This window comes from Periplaneta americana, chromosome 10, assembly GCF_040183065.1.
Source record: "Periplaneta americana isolate PAMFEO1 chromosome 10, P.americana_PAMFEO1_priV1, whole genome shotgun sequence".
NCBI lineage: Eukaryota > Metazoa > Arthropoda > Insecta > Blattodea > Blattidae > Periplaneta > Periplaneta americana.
Window position 1 is genome coordinate 145986636 of NC_091126.1, and position 20385 is coordinate 146007020.

The 20385-nt window shown below is 33.7% G+C and overlaps 1 protein-coding gene across 4 annotated transcripts in view; it reads left to right on the forward strand.

Annotated features, from left to right (window-relative positions):
- The first annotated feature begins 6982 nt into the window (after positions 1–6982).
- LOC138708076 (uncharacterized) overlaps positions 6983–20385 on the forward strand; it is a 107400-nt gene continuing 93997 nt past the window's right edge. For 3 of the 4 annotated variants that reach the window (XM_069838223.1, XM_069838225.1, XM_069838226.1), the window contains exon 1: positions 7099–7637. In XM_069838223.1, the coding sequence (XP_069694324.1) occupies positions 7632–7637 (6 nt within the window). In that variant the 5' untranslated portion in view covers positions 7099–7631. The other variant, XM_069838224.1, reaches the window with a different exon arrangement.

The window sequence follows — 20385 nt, forward strand, 5'->3', positions numbered from 1 at the left end:
TTGCAATTTTTTTAATGATATTGAGGTTATGCAATGGAGCGAAGTTCCTCAGAAAATAGCATTTTGTCGTCATATCCTTCACTTATTAAGGCATGTTACAAGAATTGAATTACAATCTATGAAAACTGTGTTTTTTTTTTAATTTGACTTGTGATCGAAGATACATGCTTAAATAGGGTAAAGTCAATCACCATTGAATTTTTAGTTTAAGATCGATTTTAAAATATTGCGGAGTAAAGTCGATCACTGTTTATGTTTTTAAAAAACAAATTAAGTGTATTACATATATTTTATTTGTTATAAGGGGTGTAAAAAACAATAATAATTTTCAATATATGCCTGTAGCATTATATAGTGTATCTTTTGTTACTGTAATCATAGTATTCGATAGAATTAGGCCTATAGGTCTCCACTGTACAATCGTGACTATGATTGCCAACTTATAAGACATAAAAACACAATTTAATACTTCACATTCCGACAAACAAAGATTTAAGAATTCTAAATTTACATTGAAATATCACCTTTCAATTATAATCTAAAATGCAATTTAACATTGCTTAGGTTTATATTAGATGTCATTTGAAATCTTCCCCTCCTCATGTCACTTTAGAAACTACGTTGTTCCCATAATCAGGTACAGAGGGGTGTACAAAATATGTTCCTTTGGCAGTGCTTCTCTTATGCAAGAAATTAACCATAATTTCGTCTTCCTCTTTCCCCACTATCTCATCAATGTAACCTATACTATGACACTTTTCTGTTTATAAGCAATATTTGGAGGTATTTCGGTGAACAATTTATTCTTCCTGCTGCTCGTATCTGTTTCCAGTAGTTCGATGGCATGATCGACTTAACCCTACAAAGGTACAAGTTTTCTTAAAATAATAAGTTTCAATACTAACATTTACGAACTGCAAAACTATTATTTCGGAATACAATCTCAACGAAAATTATTTGCGTATAGGCCTACTTCCTGTCTCCTTTCACTGCTGACTATAATTTAGAGTTTGTAAGACTTTGTTTTCATTTAAGAGAAAAAGTTGAAAATAACAATTTTCACTTCAACGATAATTACACAGTGTTCCCATTGTTGGCATTCGCAGGCATTTTGTTGTCCCTCTCGCTTACATTTGCAATGTAAGGCAATGAAGTCAGCATAACAAAATTTTAACAAGTAACTGAGAAAATATATAATTTTCAATAAAAATCGCAAATGATCAATTTTACACCCACTGATTGACTTTACCCACTTCTACGGTATATCCCGTATCCCGCACCTGACCTTGACGATTATGGAACATATTAAAATGTAGCCTATCTAAAGTCACAAGACAAGTCATGTGGAGATAAAATGAATATTTATTATGTGTCAAAGCGAACAAAAATACGTACAATTCAAAATCGATTTTAAAAAGTTGTTAATTAGAAAGGAGAATAATTGCGTACAATTCATAATTAATTTCTATGTAATTAAATTAATTTTGCCGGAACCTGTGCATAATAAAATTACGTACAAATCAGAACTACTTATACCAAAGGTTCTACTACATTTATAAATTTTAACATTACATTGTGACAGACGACAGATTATTAATCACTATGCTGGGAAAATTAAACTAAACCCAGCAGAGATAACATTTCATACTTCATGAGCTGTACAAAATATTTACCAATCTACTGCACATTTCACACTACAACCGAGCTTTTCATGAACCATTAGGTGGCAGGATACACGATCACCCCGCAGACACCGGTTAACTGAGCTGCAGATGTACCTTACAAACGAAGACGAGAAGACAATTATTTGAAACGGAGTTTAAGGATATCGTAAAACGAGAATTACTTTATACACTGGAAAACAAAATGAGCCATACAAAAGTGATGAGGGAAGACCTTCAAGAAGTGTGATGCATATTTTAGTAACGCCAATAGACAGTTAACAACACGTTAATAATTTAACACACGTCTTGTGTGGCGTGCGACACAACTCAGTCGTTACGTGTCAGGAACCTTATTTGACGAAATGTCAGGTCAGTGCCAATGTACAGTATACAAGGTGAGTTAAAAGCCGCTTTCCCCAAACACTTCCTTACATTTAATTACATTCAATTTACATTTTGCTACACATTCCTTTACAGATTTTGTTCAAAATACAGGCCCTGTTTCTCGATAAACAATTCACGACGTTTAGACACTGATTTACAGATGGCGGAAAGTAATTCACGATTTTATATAGGCCCTTTTCTGTCTGACGCTATCGGCCTCCCCAAAGGTCTTTATCCCTCACGTCTTTCAAATAACAGTCTATATGCGTTCCACTTTAGTTTGGATGAAGGCGTTCTACTGTACTACAATGTACTCATAACAATGACATAATTACGCGTGAACTTTCCCCACTCTAAAACACTGAAAATCCACCCAGTAAACAGTCCTATTTCGATTAAATTTCATGTGAAGATTTCTGTCTTTGATAATTTTGAAATAACTCCATTTATTTACACCGCCAAGCTGAAGATACTGGTCAGAATACTAGGCAAGCGACAACTAAATATGTGTAGATTTATTGTGGATACAAGAGTTATTTTTAAGGCGTCTTCGAATGGTAACTGACAGTGATTACTTCCTGAAGTGGAGTATTAAAAGTCACGCGAGGCAGATGATGCGATATCACTTCACCCCACGCCTGCATGAAGCATTTTTGGCATAGAATACTTCTTTCCTCGCACCGAATATGAGCACGCGTTCCGAGTTCCGTGGTCAATAAAAATTTACAGAATTTCAAATCCTTTACTGTAACAACACTAAGAGCCATAGGAGAATGCTATTGATATTAGTAGTTATGTCACATGAACCGATATAAAGCTCTACGATGCCACCTCCACTCACTATGGGCATGAGAGCACCGAAGTTGCGCATAGAATTAGCCGTGACACGAGGTCTCTCTCAGTATTATCACAGTCTAGTATATACAGTCACGAAGCTCAATACGTGTGGAATGTGCATCCATAGATAGTTGCTAATCACTAGGATCGCTACTATCGCCTCATAACAGACAATGCAAAATAATACCGGCACACTCTATTGTTCCTAGTACCCTCACAACTCAAGCTTCGTGACTGTATATTATCTCGGCATCGGGAGCAACTACAGACCTGTGCAACCAGTAGTTTGATTTGTAGTCGTCAACAGTTATGGAATATTAAAGTGATAATATGTAGACACATACGATGCAGTTTGAGTGAACCATAGTGAAAATTTGTTGTGGAATGTCACTTCATATGAAGACAACATTATTGCAAGTCATTCATTAATTACTTCTCCTTTAATAGAGTCCACTTACAAACCGAAACAAAAATTGAGACAGTGAGATCAAAGACCCACTAAATCCAATTTTTGACAAAATTGAGTAATGGGCTGGATGGTGCTTGTTAGTTTGTCCCGAATGTGTGGAAGGCAAGAATACACTAATTTCGACATTCATCTGCATTCTGGGTGCTGTTTTAAAACTCGTGAAAGTCAAAACTCCACTTACTCCATGGAATAAGAGAGTTTTTGCATTCCAAATTCAATTTTTCGGTAGGTGGCAACACTATCGCTCAACCAGCTGAGTAAAGTGATACGGTATTCAGAATCTCACAAAAATCTATGAAATCCATGTAAGTAAGACTATGAAAGGAGTCGGTTTAACTTCCAGAAACCCAATACAGTTGCATCATTCCCCAGTCAACTAAAGTACAATTCAGCATTGCCACTGAAAGAAGAAAGCAAAAGGATTTGCAAAATTTAATGCAGTTTATTTCTGAGGAAAGTAGGATATATTACCAAACTCTGTTTGCGGACAGGAATAATTAGAGACGAGAATTCCATGCAAATGCATGTTTCTATAGGAACACAGGACATAGCTCAAACTTAGTACTTATCCATTTAATTATCTCCGGTTCCAAATGTGTGTACTTTTTCCGTGCATATTTGTATGTTTTGGCCTTTTTGGGGATAACATCATTCATAATGCATATTTAAGCAATTTGTAGTTCAATCATGCATATAATATACATTATATTCTGTTTAAATACATGTTTTTTTGAGTCGACACCTCAGTTTGTCGATTTTCATGTCCCTTATTTTATCTTCAGGAATCAGGATTGAAGAAGGAAAAGAAAAAAATACTAAATATCAGAAAAAGGTTTATTCAAGTTTGCACCCATAACTTCTTACGATGTAGAAATATCATTCTTTTTCTACAAAAACATATTGACTGACAAGCACAGAAACCTCACTGAAACCAATTTAGAAATGTTGTTAGTTGTAAACTGTGCAAAAAAACTGAAGTGAAATAAGAAATTTGTGACAAAAATGAAAGTGAATATTTTAATGTATTTTTCGCTTGATCGTGCATGTGTCATAGTTTGATAGTGTATGAATGCATGCACATTTTGGGATTTTAAAGTGCATGAAATTCTCGTCTCTAGTAGTAATCTAGGTGGAAGAACATGGAAGTGATAGAAAAAAAAAAGAATCTGTAACATGAATCAGATTGTGTTACCATTTTAATATTGTTTGTGGTTTTATTTCTTTACTTTGATGTGCTTTATAGTAATTTGTGATTTTCTGTCTGATATATTTGAAATTAATAAAAAAAATTAGGAATGTTAATCTTAATAATAAATTTCCATTTTTTCGTATATTTAAATGTTTCATAAAGGAATTATGATACACCTATCTTTTTTTCTTCACATGGCTCATATTTATTCACTTTTCTTAATTTATACACTGTGGAAATCAGAAAACCATTAACTCCAGCAGTGTTTATTTCAAATTGTAGCGTAAGATAATGTAAAAATTTAGGGTTTGAAGTATTTAATTGATAAAGAATGTAATTTTTGCACAATATTAATAGGTAAATGAATAATATTTAAAGTTAGTAAGACATGATAAGTTTATTCTCTCTCCTGTAAAATTTGGTTTATTGGAATTAGGGAGTTTTTTATTTCCCTGTATCAATTATATATTCAAACGATCACAACTGTAATTCCATTCTCGAAAGTGAGTGACGTATTTTACGTGTTGATGTAGCTATTCCTGATAGAGCGTAGAATTTGTATTGTATTTGGGAGGGGTACTACGACCCAGCACCACTGCCTAGAAGATCTATTACGTATACCATCGAGCTAAGCGCATTCTAAATACAAACTGGCTGACTACACAAAGGTTCGTTGCATATTCAAGTTTCGAGCAGGCAATCCCACTCGTTCTTAGGCCAGCTCCCTCCGTGAGTCGCCAGGCGGCGTTCGGGAAATGCTATGTATGTATGGGTATTGATAACGAAATGATATTGACACCTAACATAGGGAAATGGAAGAACCTTAAGAAAAACCCAATTGCAATCTCTTCTACCACATGTGTCACTATGCATATTTTTTACGAAAAATCACAGGCATGGCTGGGACTGGAAAAATTATGTTCATTTTTTTTAAATATTTGATTTTAAGTAATAATCTATACTAATAATAAATCTGTAGCCGAAATTTTTCTGGTAATTTTCGATTTTCCAAAAATAATTGGTCCTGACATATATAATTAACCGCCCTGAAACCGAAACACGTCACTGGCACAACACACTTCTTCACTGATACAACACTTCAAATAACAATAATATCAATTACACCCTTCAAATAGTGTGTATAATATACTACCGTCTATTAGTAAAGTTCATAAGCCTATTTTTAAATACATTTTTGGTTATTGGTAAAGCCTTTAGTAAGTCTGCAGGTAAAGCATTCCAGTCCCTGATAGTGCGATTGAGAAAACAAAACTTTCCAGTGTCCGTCCTCTGTCTTCTTTCCCTCAATTTATATGAGTGGTCGTTCCTTGAAGAGTAATTTGGCGGCTGCAACCTATTTTTTATTTCTCTCCAGGCAGGCTCACCTCTGTATGTTTTGAACATTGCGCATAATCGAATTCGCATTCTCCTGTCCGTGAGTGTGTCGCATTTTAATGGTGAATTTTTCCGACAACACTTGAGAGCCCGTTTTTTAATCTTTTCCAGTGTCTTAATATGTTCTAATCTATCTATCTATCTATCTATCTATCTATCTATCTATCTATCTATCTATCTATCTATCTATCTATCTATCTATCTATCTATCTATCTATCTATCTATCTATCTATCTATCTATCTATCTATCTATCTATCCATCTATCCATCCATCCATCCATCCATCCATCCATCCATCCATCCATCCATCCATCCATCCATCCATCCATCCATCCATCCATCCATCCATCCATCCATCCATCTATCTATCTATCTATCTATCTATCTATCTATCTATCTATCTATCTATCTATCTATCTATCTATCTATCTATCTATCTATCTATCTATCTATCTATCTATCTATCTATCTATCTATCTATCTATCTATCTCTATGATTTCTTTAGCCTGTCTTTAACTTTTAGAGCCTATTTCGTCCTTTCATTTAGCTTATTTTGAGCACCTAAAATCTAATTTTTAGGGTAAAAAATCCGAAGTGTAGTAATAACCCAAATATGGTGATTCCTATTTTCTTATCAGCCACATGGTGAGGAATAGGATATGTATTTAAATAGAACTTCCAGCTCTGACATCAGTATGAATTTTTCATGCTCCGTACCCATCACTCTGGCTGTCACACGGTCAATATGAGTGTCGTTTGAGTCCAGCTTTACAATTTGAAATTGTTTTGCATGGCAGCCATCTGTTACAAGTTACGTATTCAGATAATTATAGCCATATAAGAACTGCATAAGCGAGGGAGAGAAAGAGAGAGACAAACAGACAGACAGACAGGCAGAGCGCTCTCAAATTACGTCCTTACATTCAGGTAATGTGCCTAAGTCTAAATCTGATCCCAACAGTTTAACGTTTAACACGAAATTATATATTTGTTTTTATTTTAATTTTCCGTATCCTAGGCTGACAACAATGATCACGTCAATAAGTCTTGTACGCAGGCGCGGCCCGTGTTTGGCCTCGCGCAGTAACTAGGGTGGCCGCGGGCGTGGAACAACGTGCAGTCCTCTACCAGAGTGCGTGAACAGAGAAGATGGTGAGTGTTGATGCAGTGGTCGTGGGGCAGTCTTTCCTCTGTGCTTCGCCGCTACAGTTTTCGTAAAAAAAAAGTGTTCGACTCGCGACTTGTTTGGAGAGTTCATTACACAATTACTATAAAATATAATCTCACATCTATTACAAGTTCGAGTGGTTTTCGTTCTTATGAAGAAAAACCTAATTAATTCTTCCTTAAACGCAATTTAGTATTTTCTTGCTTCACATAACTGTGACAGTGACACTGATCCAGTGTATATTGTTCAGTTATAGTTTTTTTTAATTCTGAGGAAATCGCTTTATTGTCTGGCATACTAAAAAAAAAGACCAAATGTCTCTGTTAATTTTGATCCCGTCCTCCAGTGTCGCAAGGACATCCAACTTGCAAGTAGCGCACAAATGTTTCATTCTGTTGTTTTGAGTGAAGCACCCCATTTACACATGTACTAGAGAAAAAATATTCATTTCGCCATAACTTTTATACTTTGATATCGACGGAATTCACACCTTTGTGAGGACGAGACGGAAAGGAACGCTGAGATGAAGGTCAGTACTTAAGATTTTTTTATTCCAGATCTCAGTTGATGGAACGTTATGTAATGATCATGTTGAAGTGTCAACAAAGCGGTTGACTTCCAAGATATTTATCCTCGTTTAATCAGCCATATATAAGTATAATATTTACGAGTAGAAACAAAGGGCCGTATTCATAGACATTTTTAGCGTGGGGTTTCGGTGGATTATCAGCGTTTTTCGTATTCATAAACCAGTGTTAGCGATAGGATATGATTTGAATTCTGTACTAGTAACCAGTGGATAGCCGGGGCTAGCTTAGTACGCTCGTAGCACATGCTGCGAAATGTCTATGAATACGGCCCTCACGCACCGCCACGTTATTTAGGATAGAGTGAACTATAACGACGGAGTTACGCACTAAGAGACCAAGCGCCAAAAACCTGTTTCGAGATATTGACCATTGAAATAAACCGGTTTTTTATTAAACATTTCATGCAAGAAGTATTATAGCATTCATATTATTACAAGAAATAGCACAAATAATACCAAAAAAGGCTAACCGATTTTTAATAGGAGATCAGGGGTTGAATTAATATTTCAAAGCAAAATAAATAAATGCATTTTATGCAATAAACGAATTTTTGCTTATAAATAGCAGCAAAATTTAGATATCGCATTCTTGTTTTTTTTCCGAGTTAAATTAGCCTGCCATCAATAGATTTGTGCATATATCTAATTTTTTTTCAAATTGTCGGTTGGTCTATTATTGCGTAACTCCGCCCAATTAATTGTTGCACAAACACACGTTTTTGTAGGCACTTAAAAGTTAAGAATAGGCAGGCAAAAAAGCACTAAAACTTATAGGCCCCAATAACATTAAAATAGTTATATTCAGTAGAGCCTCTGTTATCCGTGGTAATGAAGGGATGGAGTGAACGGTTAATCGAAATAATAGGATAATCCGTGCCATAAAAGTTTTTCATAAATCAAGTGCATAATACAGTTTCGTAATTTTCTCGGTGATCTTTTGTTGAAACACGCTAGGTGGTGGATCAGAAGTTCACTAATTTAAGTCTGGCCAAGGAAACTCCTTATGTGGAAAGATAGGATAGGAATACTGTAGTAGAGGTCTCATGTTGTAGATTTACATACTTTATACTTGTTTATTTTGTTAAATCGCGCACAGTCGTAATTCAAAACTCGTATTCCGAGACGAGATGAATCACAGTTTCTCTTTTCCCAAATACTTGCACTTATTTTTCGTAGCACATGTTTTATTTTGATACCTGTGGAAGATATTTTGCAAAGAAGTTAGACATTACGGCCTCTCGAAGTGTAGACCATACCGTGTAAGGCTAAACGTTTATAAAAACACTGTGTAGAAAAAAATTCGTACTAATACAATGTACAGTTCTTCATAAGTTTTCTGCAGCAAAAAAAAAAAATAAATAAAATAAATAAATAAATAAAGACAGTCGGATAATCCATCAATCGGTTAATAGGGTGACGGATAATCGGGATTCTACTGTACATTATATTACATTATCACTTCCTTTGTTGTGCTGCATTTTTGACAAAAGCAGCTGTTTTTATGGTGTTTTAAATGTCACATCTTTCCACATATTACCTGTAAAAAATTTAAGACCAATCTATCGGTTCAAATACCGCTATAATTCTAAATAAAAAAAAAACAATAATTATTAAACCGATTTCCTTAAATACAACCACGTATGAAATAAAATGATTAAACTTCCTTGTTATATTTTACTTAACTGAATTTTTAAGCCATAAAGATATTAAAATCCTGGGTCTGGAATAAGCTCGTAAAATGTATAGTTCAATGTTTCTAACTTAATATTATATGAAAAATGAGAAAAAAATTCAGACTTGAATAAATTTTAAAATGCTGAGGAGAACAAATCTGCATTTATAAAATCCGCTATCTTCACATGATTTATGCATGCATGAACCGGTGGATTCGCTATTTTAAAATTCATAAACACGAATATGAAAACCGAAACATGTACAACTCTAGTCGTCTCTTTTTTGAAGTACTGACAAAAAATTATCCTTCAGTCCGTCATGAAACTTTCGTCTACACCAACCCATCCCTTCATTAAGGGGAGGCAGAGGTGAAATTTTCGAACAAAACTGAAGAAAGAATGAAAATTTGGTTTTTTCCAATTTTGTTATCTTTATTTTGATATTCCGATGTTAGTTTTTGATTTTGTGCCCTTAAAAGTATGAAATTAAAACCAATATAACTGTATTACTATATTATTCCCATAATAAACTAATACTTATCATTATTTATATACCTTCTCTGAACATATAAATAAAAAGAAATATTGAAAATTTCTTACAATATGGTGCATGGAGCATTTTATATCAAACGATATAAAGTTTTATAAAATTATTAATATTTACAGAACTATTGTACTTAGAAAGTTGGAACTTGGTATGTCCATTACTAATAACATACTTAGTATCCATGATCAGTTTCAAACAAATCGGATAAATTTTGTGGATTTTAAATATTCACTCTGCCTCCCCATAAAACACTTCTTGAAAGTTTTACTTTTGGCTTTATAAAGGTTATTAGTTTATTATACCGCATTGTCTGTGATGAGGCGATAGTAGCGATCCTAGTGGTTAGCAACTATCTATAGATGCATATTTACTACGTATTGAGCTTCGTGACTGCATATACTAGACTGTGCTATTATCCCTAAATAGGCATTTATATGTAGTATAGGACTTGTATAGGGGCTTTTAAATAATCTAATATGAATGTTGGATTACTTTTTAATACTTATGTACATAACAATAAAATAGACAAAACTGACGATGTTCGAGCGCTAATCATCATTTCCTCGCGGAACGGAAATTGACAATGTGAACGATCTCCGAGAAAACCATGGGAAACAATGCGATAGCGGTGAGCCAATTCATATTTTCTAGCAATTTTAAAGTTTAAAATTTTATTTTCTCGGTAAATACAAGTAAAACTCTGTGTCGCGAGGTCCCCGTTGAACACTAGTTGCGGTTGCGGATACTAGTGACGAGTCTTCACTTGCTTAATGTAACAATACAATGAAGTGAAATACTTAAAAATATCATGATGATAACAGATGCTCCTTGCAAAATTTCAAAGACTTGCGTCCCTTTGGACTCTTGCTTTGGTAGCCATTTTTAAAGGTGTGCGCGCTTTGAATCCCCTGATATCTGTGCTGCTTAACTCCGTTTTTAATGGGTTTTTAATTCTTACATTTACGCACATGTTCAATACCTACCCTTTCTACATATTTTAACCAATTGAAAGAATTTATTTCCACACATCTCTCAAACTATATGCCTATTGTATGAACGCTGGCATGAACATCTTAGAAGGTTTCAAAAGCATTAAAAAGTTGTAGTTGTGGGATTTTTTTTCGCACTTGAGCTACAGTAATGTAAATAATATTTTTAACAAAATAAATGCGTGCACTTAAAATTTCCATTGCATTTATTATTGACAGTATGCTGAACATAATAGTAAAATTTCAGTTAAAATATTTATTTATTTACTTATTTATTTATTTGTTCATTTCTTTACTCATTTATTTATTTATTAAGTTACATATTTATTTATTTATTTATTTATACTGGCAGAGTTAAGGCCATAGGGCCTTCTCTTACACTCTACTAGGTCACAAAGTATACAAGCAATAAAATTTAACAAAACGTTAAAGAACAGAATACTAACATATTAAAAAAATAATAGTATAACAAAATCGATACTAAATAGTATGAAAATAGTACCATAATGAAAAGAGAAAGTAAAATATAGATCTAGAGATTGGAATATAATAAAAGCAACTCAGTAAGAATGCAACATGGGAATGTAATAGAATAAAGAGAAAGAAAATATGAAATAAGGGTGTGATAATAAATTCATCTGCTGATCAAGAGAACAAAAAAAAAAAAAAAAAAAGGAAAATGAAATAAATAAATATATATATTTTTTTTACAAAAGAGCTTATAATTGAAAGGAATCTGAAATGAAAAAGTGAAATTTTAGTTTATTTTTGTACCTAGATAATGTCCGACAGTCTCTGACATGTTGTGGTAGAGAGTTCCAGAGATGTGCTGCAGAAACGGTGTGACATGATTAGTAGGAGGATGTTCTGTGTTTAGGAATGGAGAGTATGATAGGGTGTCGTGAGCGAAAATATATTTCGTGATATAAGGACAAATGTTGAAAAGAGAAGCTAAGTAGATAGAGTTGAGTTCTGAGGAATATTGAAGAGTAACGTGAGAGAGTGAATAGTTCTTCACTCTTTGAGAGCAGATGAAAAAAAAAATTTAAGAAACACGTTAAAATATAGGGGAGAGTCGGGTAGTATCGGACAGTGCGTTTCTTTCATCTACCACCATATGGTAGTACCTGAATGACATGGTTACGTTTCTCTATGCGACATCACAGAAACGTAACCATGTCAATCAGTTACTATCATTGTGTGGTAGATGAAAGGAACTCACTGTCCGATATTACCCGATGTCCGATACTACCCGACTCTTCCCTATAACATATTTACCAATTGGGCTGAAAATTCGTGTGTACAATAAGAATTTATTTATGTCGAATAATATGCCAACTAAAATGAAAACCCGTAGGTCAAATATTTTAAAATATTCAAATTTTAATTTTGGTGTACCCTTAACATGTCAACAAATGTTAACAAATTGTTCACATATATTGAAATATTAAATTATTATATAAATAGTAAACGTAGTGTGAGGGATAGGGACTTAGATCTAGATTTAAATAAGTTTTGAGCTATAAATACTGTCAGACGAATAAAGTACGAAATAGACGAAGTGATAAGAGAAAAGAAAGGGCATGGAAGGATATAGTGTAGAACAATGGAAAGTAAGTGCATGAGTCATTTAAAATATGTAAAGTGTAAGAATATAATGTAAAAATAATAAATCAATTCGTGAAGTGATGTAAATAGTAAAGTGAGCGAGGAGCATGAATTAACCATGTTACATGTCAGTAAGGACTAAGAATTAGGAAAGTAAGGAATATAGTATCAGGTGGGATAGAGAATACGAAAATATATATATGTATATATAATTTATATATATAATGTATAATTTATGTCATATGAGAATAACAAGTGAGAGATAGAAACGTTACTGAAAAGTACGTGTAGTGAAAATAGACTAAATAAATAGTAAACGAAATGGAAGGGATAGGAAAATTAGTTTTAGATTGGTTTTAGAACGATATATAGTATCAGATGAATAAAGTGCATAATAGATGAAGTGATAAGTAACAGAATGGACACGGAAGGACACAGCATTGAATAAAGAGATATAGTACGTACATGAGTCATCCACTAATTTTAAAATTGATGTAAATAGTGTAAGAATGGGAATTCTGGCCCGAATACAGGAATGTGAAGGGCCAGCACGATCAAACGGTTGAGTGATATTAAATGATATATCATATCATATCATATCATATCATATCATATCATATCATATCATATCATATCATATCATATCATATCATACCATATCATATCATATCATATCATATATCATACCATACCATACCATATCATATCATATCATATCATATCATATCATATCATATCATATCATATCATATCATATCATATCATATCATATCATATCATATCATATCATATCATATCATATCATATAATAACATATCATATCATATCACATCATATCATATCATATATCATATCCTATCCTATCACATCGTTTCATATATCATATCATGTCATGTCATATATCATATTAAATTATTATATTGGCCACATAACTATTACTATTATTATTATTATTATTATTATTATTATTATTATTATTATTATTAAAATGAATTCCTTATATTATGGGTTTCTATCACCACAGTATGGCGCGTCCTCAGGTTGCGAATAGAGGAGATGGCCTCCAGATATGAAGGGTAGCTGTGAATATATTGAATAAGCAGTCGCGGACAGTGGTCCTCCAATTTGGGGATTGCGCGAAGGACTAACAAGCCATCACCCTAAAGAAACAGCTTGTTACGAAACCTCAAAATAAGTCTCGAAATGGGACTGATTCTCTGGCACGACCACACCAAAGAAATCAGGTTATGAGATTTGGTACTTGGAATGTTACAAGTCTATATAGAATAGGAGGGGTAACATTAGTAGCAAAAGATGCATTATAGAGTGTTAGTTGGGGGGGACGGAGGGAATAAGACCTTTGGGGAGGCCGAGACGTAGATGGGAGGATAATATTAAAATGGATTTCAGGGAGGTGGGATATGATTGTAGAGACTTGATTAATCTTGCTCAGGATAGGGAGCGATGGCGGGCTTATGTGAGGGGGACAATGAATCTCCGGGTTCCTTAAAAGCATAAGTAAGTAAGTAAAAATGAATTTTGACTAATTGCATTTACTACAATTGTTCGCGATGAAGTAACTATTCAATATCAATAGAAAGATGTTGTTAGGTTTTATATTGCTGAAATAAATTTAAATGTAAAAGTACCCTTATTACAGACATGGAGGTGAAAGGGTAGATTAGATTATGGCTCCCAACTTGCTAGAAACTGGTATCAACAGGAGTAGGAAAGTCAGTGCTATCCGCTTTTATTTCCAAGGAAATACCCCTGGTGCTAATTTCTTTTAGAGACTAAGTATATTCATGAGGCACTAAGTTGCAATTTAAATATTTTCCCCCTTGCTTGACGACCTGACTGTTAGTTTAACCTCATTACTTCCAATACTTCCTCGAATACACACATGTTACAGATATCATGATAGTCATTTTGTAACTCTTAGGTTTGCACAACTTCAATTGCTAATAACGAAAGGCAAGTTACTGAACAACAAAATCACACAAGTTTTAATCAGATGCCATATTATGTGTAGCCTTTGAGGATGTAAAGAACCTAATAAAAATGCAAATAGTGCATTTGCCCAGTTGTACTCAACATGGAAATCTTATATTATATCTAGATCTACAAAAATTAAAACCTTTAACAGTAACGTGATATCAGTCTTATTATATGGCTGTGAGACATGGAAAACAAGTAAAATTATACAAAATAAGCTGCAAACATTTGCTAATAGAGGTTTACGAAGAATTTTAACAATTAGATGCCCAGATATAATCACAAACTCAAAACTATGGAAGATAACAAATCAGAAAGAAATCATGATAGAAATCAAAAGACGAAAGTGGAATTGGATAGGGCACACAATCAGGAAAGAAGATGGAGCAATAGAAAGAATGGCTTTGGATTGGAACCCCCAGGGTAGTACATAGAACAAGAGGAAGGCCAAAAAATACATGGAAGAGAACAGTTTTGGAGGAAATTGCTAGGGAGGGGAAAACATGGAGTAAAGTGAAGAAGTTGGCTACAAATAGGGTCCGATGGAGGCACTTTGTGAATGCCCTATGCTCCTCACGAGGAGATACAGGAGTTTGATTGATTGATATTATGTGTATATTTTATAGCCTAAGTGTAGCAAAAGCAATGAAAAATAGTAAATAATGATGACAATGAATTTAATGAATTTTAGGCTGGTTTTAGTAAGAATACTGTAATACAATTTTTTTAACCCATGAACTATTATTTAATAAAGTTAATGCTTTGGGTTTAAGGATGGTAGAATTGTAGTGCCAGCCATATTTGATTTCTTCTACCCACACTGTCGTGACGCTACACGCCGTGCCACGTCAATTTGAGACCTCTGCCTGCATCCCAGATCAAATATTTTATGCCATCGTGGATGTACAGTGAACCCGGAGGAAATGGAATTTAATATGGTGTTCATATTTGATTTCTAGTACCTCACCATATATTGTTTTTAGTACGTATAAACCCCAGCTAGAAGGACCAGATGAATGGAGAAAATCCATGATCCTATCGGGAGTCAATCCCGCGACCATCCGGTTTACAGCATAAATCCTTAATCGCGACACTAGTTAAGATTCGGACTAAAAAAAACTTACAGGAAATGCCTAACATAATGGCACCTGTTACCAAAGGCAATGGCAGTGTTTCCTGGAATGTTTTCAACTGCAACATTTATTCAGCATCGAAGTTCAACGAAGTTTAAGCAATGCCTGTCATATTTTGCCAGGAAGCAATAAAATTCATTACAAGTATCAATTTGATAAGATAAAAATATACTTTTTCTTTGTAATTATAGCTATGGTCCACCGGCGTAGCTAGGGTGGTAGCGAATTTGTCTACTGATACGGAGTTGCGTCCGGGCGTGGCTTCGATTCCCGCTTGGGCTGATTACCTGGTTGTTTTACCGAAGTTATCCCCAACCGTAAGGCGAATGTCAGGTAACCTATGGCGAATGCTCGGCTTTATCTCGCCAAATACCATCTCGCTATCACCAATTCCATCGACGATAAATAACCCAGTAGTTGATACAGCGTCGTTAAATAACCAAGTAAAAACAATGACGATAGTAACTAAAACTGAGTTCTTCATGTTTCCTGCCAGTTGGGGAAAATAAAAGAAATCGAAGTTAATTTTCTAGAAATTATTGGAGGCCTACTATCGTGAAATTTATATCGTACGCGAGCAGTGGTTATTACACCGTCAATAGGATGACGGGATAATGGACAGGTGAGGAAGCAATCATGGCAAGTCTGGGTAGTTTAAAGCGAAATACGCAGCCTGCTGAAATCCGGTTTTTTGTCATGGACATCGCATATCCGCAACAGTTTTGCAAGGTGCAGATATGCCTACATACGTAATACAGGGAAACGGTTAAAATTGACACTCGGCCTACAACTAAAAATGATGTTGATAATAATAATAATAATAATAATAATAATAATAATAATAATAATAATAATAATAGTGCAACTGCGACGACATTGCGCATTACATAGACAATTATTTATGTACTATGGTTCTCGTACACGCACATACATACATAATAAATATATATATATATATATATATATATAGGGGAGAGTCGGGTAGTATCGGACATCGGGTAATATCGGACAGTGCGTTTCTTTCATCTACCACCATATGGTAGTACCTGAATGACATGGTTACGTTTCTCTATGCGACATCACAGAAACGTAATCATGTCAATCAGGTACTATCATCGTGTGGTAGATGAAAGAAACTCACTGTCCGATATTACCCGATCTCCGATACTACCCGACTCTCCCCTATATAAACTAAATGAATTCGGTTCTTCGAACGAGAGCAAAAATACATATTTAAATAATAATAATAATAATAATAATAATAATAATAATAATAATAATTTTCACAACTTTATTAAGTAAATTTTCTTGGACTGCTTTTATGTTTGTAAGAAATTAATTCGAGTTTTGTGGGAGAAAGCATAAGAAATATCACTTCCGTAATACTGTAAGTCATGTTGGAAACTATTTAAAATTCATGTTTCATCATGTGCGATGTAAAATAACTAATTCCCTTTAATAGTAACAATCCAGTACAAAAATATTAAATTGTATCTTCCGAACACACAATAAAATCATTCTATTGAAATTTAAACTATTTTCGGGGCATTCTTTAACAATTTTATGAAGATCAGAAGGAAATCATTACCTGCCATACAACTCCTATTCACTACCTTAAAGAGCAAGATAAATGTGAAGCCAGTTGCTGCGATGTTGGGAGAAGTGTCTTTACATAAGTAAATAACTTCTGTTAGTTGCTTCAGCCAATTACAGATTTACAAAATTTTCTTGAGAGGATGAGATATCTGAAGTCCTTACCAATGCAAGTTTTGTGACAAGTGTTGCTTCTCCGCCAGAGGATATGGAAGATGGAATAACTTTAAACATAAAATTGAAAGTTGGTCTGTAAATAAGAAAGACCTTATGGAGTTATAATCAATTTAAATGTATTTGTTTATTTATATGATCAATATAATTATGTCTATGTTTTGAAAGTATTCATTTTTCAGTTAAAATAATTATCAATGTTAAATAAAGTACACCATTTATAATTAATGCAGTATTTTCATGTAGTATCGGACATCGGGTAATATCGGACAGTGCGTTTCTTTCATCTACCACCATATGGTAGTACCTGAATGACATGGTTACGTTTCTCTATGCGACATCACAGAAACGTAACCATGTCAATCAGGTACTATCATCGTGTGGTAGGTGAAAGAAACTCACTGTCCGATATTACCTGATGTCGGATACTACCCGACTCTCCCCTAATATATATATATATATATATATATATATATATATATATATATATATATATATATATAATCACACAGTGGGCCAAAAAAAGGCACAAAATTAGAAATACTCTATTTTCGGAAATACATAACATTAATTTATAATGAATACACTGTTGGAAAGAGTAGACTTTGAAGATGAGCAGGACTTTTTATTATGTTTTTTGAGGCTCAATTAAAATCTTATGAAGGTCAATACACAATGATGCGAAAAATGTGGTTTATGAAGACGACGTCCACACCTGTGGAGTAACGGTCAGCGCGTCTGGCTGCGAAACCAGGTAGGCAAGTCGGGGCAAGTTACCTGGCTGAGATTTTTTCCGGGGTTTTCCCTCAACCCAATATGAGCAAATGCTGGGTAAATTTCGGTGCTGGACCCCGGACTCATTTCACCGGCATTATCACCTTCATCTCATTCAGACGCTAAATAACCAAAGAGGTTGATAAAGCGTCGTAAAATAACCTACTAAAAATGAAGACAACTTAGTACTTCAAAATGCAGAAACTAAATGTTGGTAAAATTCATAATAATTAAAGATTTTTAAAATAATCAAAATTAAAAATGATGCTCTATGTGACCGCCATTTGCCCGCACAACCATTTCTATGCGTCTTCTTCATTGTCCAATAGCACTGGATATCTAAGTTTGATCAAGTCGGTCCCAACTTTCAAGACGGCCTTGTCTTAAAAATGTTTAATATTACGAATTTTGTTTTGTAGTAAATTGATTTTTGTAGTTGACTCCATACAAAACAGTCCATAGGATTAAGATCTCGTTTGAAACTCCAGCGGAAACCATAAGAGAATCTGACAAATGCGATCTTTCACGCAATAATCTCTCAGGAGGGATATCATGCCCGTATCTTGCTAATAAATCGTTGTACACTTGAAACAGACCAATTTCGCTGAACGTGGTTGCTTACAATTTGACGGGCAGATAAATCATCATATTGGTGCAAATGTTTAATGAAAATCTTCTTCGTTCGTTAAGCGACCCATTATTCATAAAATGAGAACTTAACACGGAAGAAAACAAATGATGATAGCACAATAAACGGCTTGACCTGCTGAACTCGTAGGACCATAATGCTTAGTTCGGCATAAACGATCGATTTTGCACTGCTTAAAAAATAAAAAAATAATGTTTAGTAAATGGTGAAACATTAAATATTACAGTACTTTTCCGGTCTACAAGGACTGTGAAATTTGCCTGTGAAATAAATTTTCAAGTGAAATCATTAGCTACTGGAATAGAACCATTTAAATTTTGTGCCTTTGTTTGGCCCACTGTGTATGTAATAATAATAATAATAATAATAATAATAATAATAATAATAATAATAATAATAATAATGATAATAATAATAATAATAACAATAATAATAATGTTTTATTTTCGCTGGCAGAGTTAAGGCCATAAGGCCTTCTCCTCCACTCAACCAGCCTTAATCAATACAATACATATTTAAATTACGAATATTTACACTACACTTAAAAGGTTCTCCAGCAATATTCTTCAGTTAAGTTTTAACGACTAGTAGACTACATATTCATTTAAATTTAGATAAACCTATAAGGTAAAGTAAAAACTTAATTTATGAGCTAATTTAATTCAATCAATTATAATTAAATTGAGATTTGAGATAGCTAGTAAAATGATGAAAATTAATTTAATATAACCTTACTAGAACTATGTTACAGGGAGGAAATATATATATAAATCTAAAATATATTTCTATCATGAGAATATTAATGTAACTGCCATTAGAGGTTTTGTAAATCTCTTTAGAGATATTAATGATAATAAGAATGGACAGATGTTAGTTTCATTATATGTAATAAATATTAATCAGAAATTCATTTGTTAAGTAAGAATTTATGTAATTTTGACCTAAATGAATTTATTGTCCAACAACCCCTTACATCACTCGGCAGCGAGTTCCAATTTGTAGCAACTGAAACTGTATAAGATGAAGAATATAAAGATGTCCTGGGGTAGGGTATAATGAGTCACACATTGTCATCTTTTCACTTTTTGAGTTAATTGTACTAACTTACGTATTTTATGCCGCTCTATCCACTGGTAATATCCGTTAAGTCCTACAAGGTCATCTTACTAGGTAAATTTAATTATTTTCATATTCACTAAGTATGAAGATAGGACATTTTAGCAGACATAGTGACTTAGTTTTCTATGACATAATGATTACTATCATCGCCATCCTTGATAACGCCAAAAAGAAGTAAAAAAGATCCAGTGTGAAGCTTTTCTGAACTATTGTTCTAATGCTGATGTTAATAAAAAGGTTGTCGGTGTTTTGTGGTGTTGTTTATTCAAGTGTGTAACTGCAAAGAAGAAAATGAAAAGAACAGGAAAACCTTCTATGTCATTAAAAAATCTGCCAATGCCATTATATGTTTTTATAGAAAACATGCGTAGAGTAATTTGTTGAAATGTAGAACATATTTACTCTAATTAGTACTCGAAATCATACAGTAAACC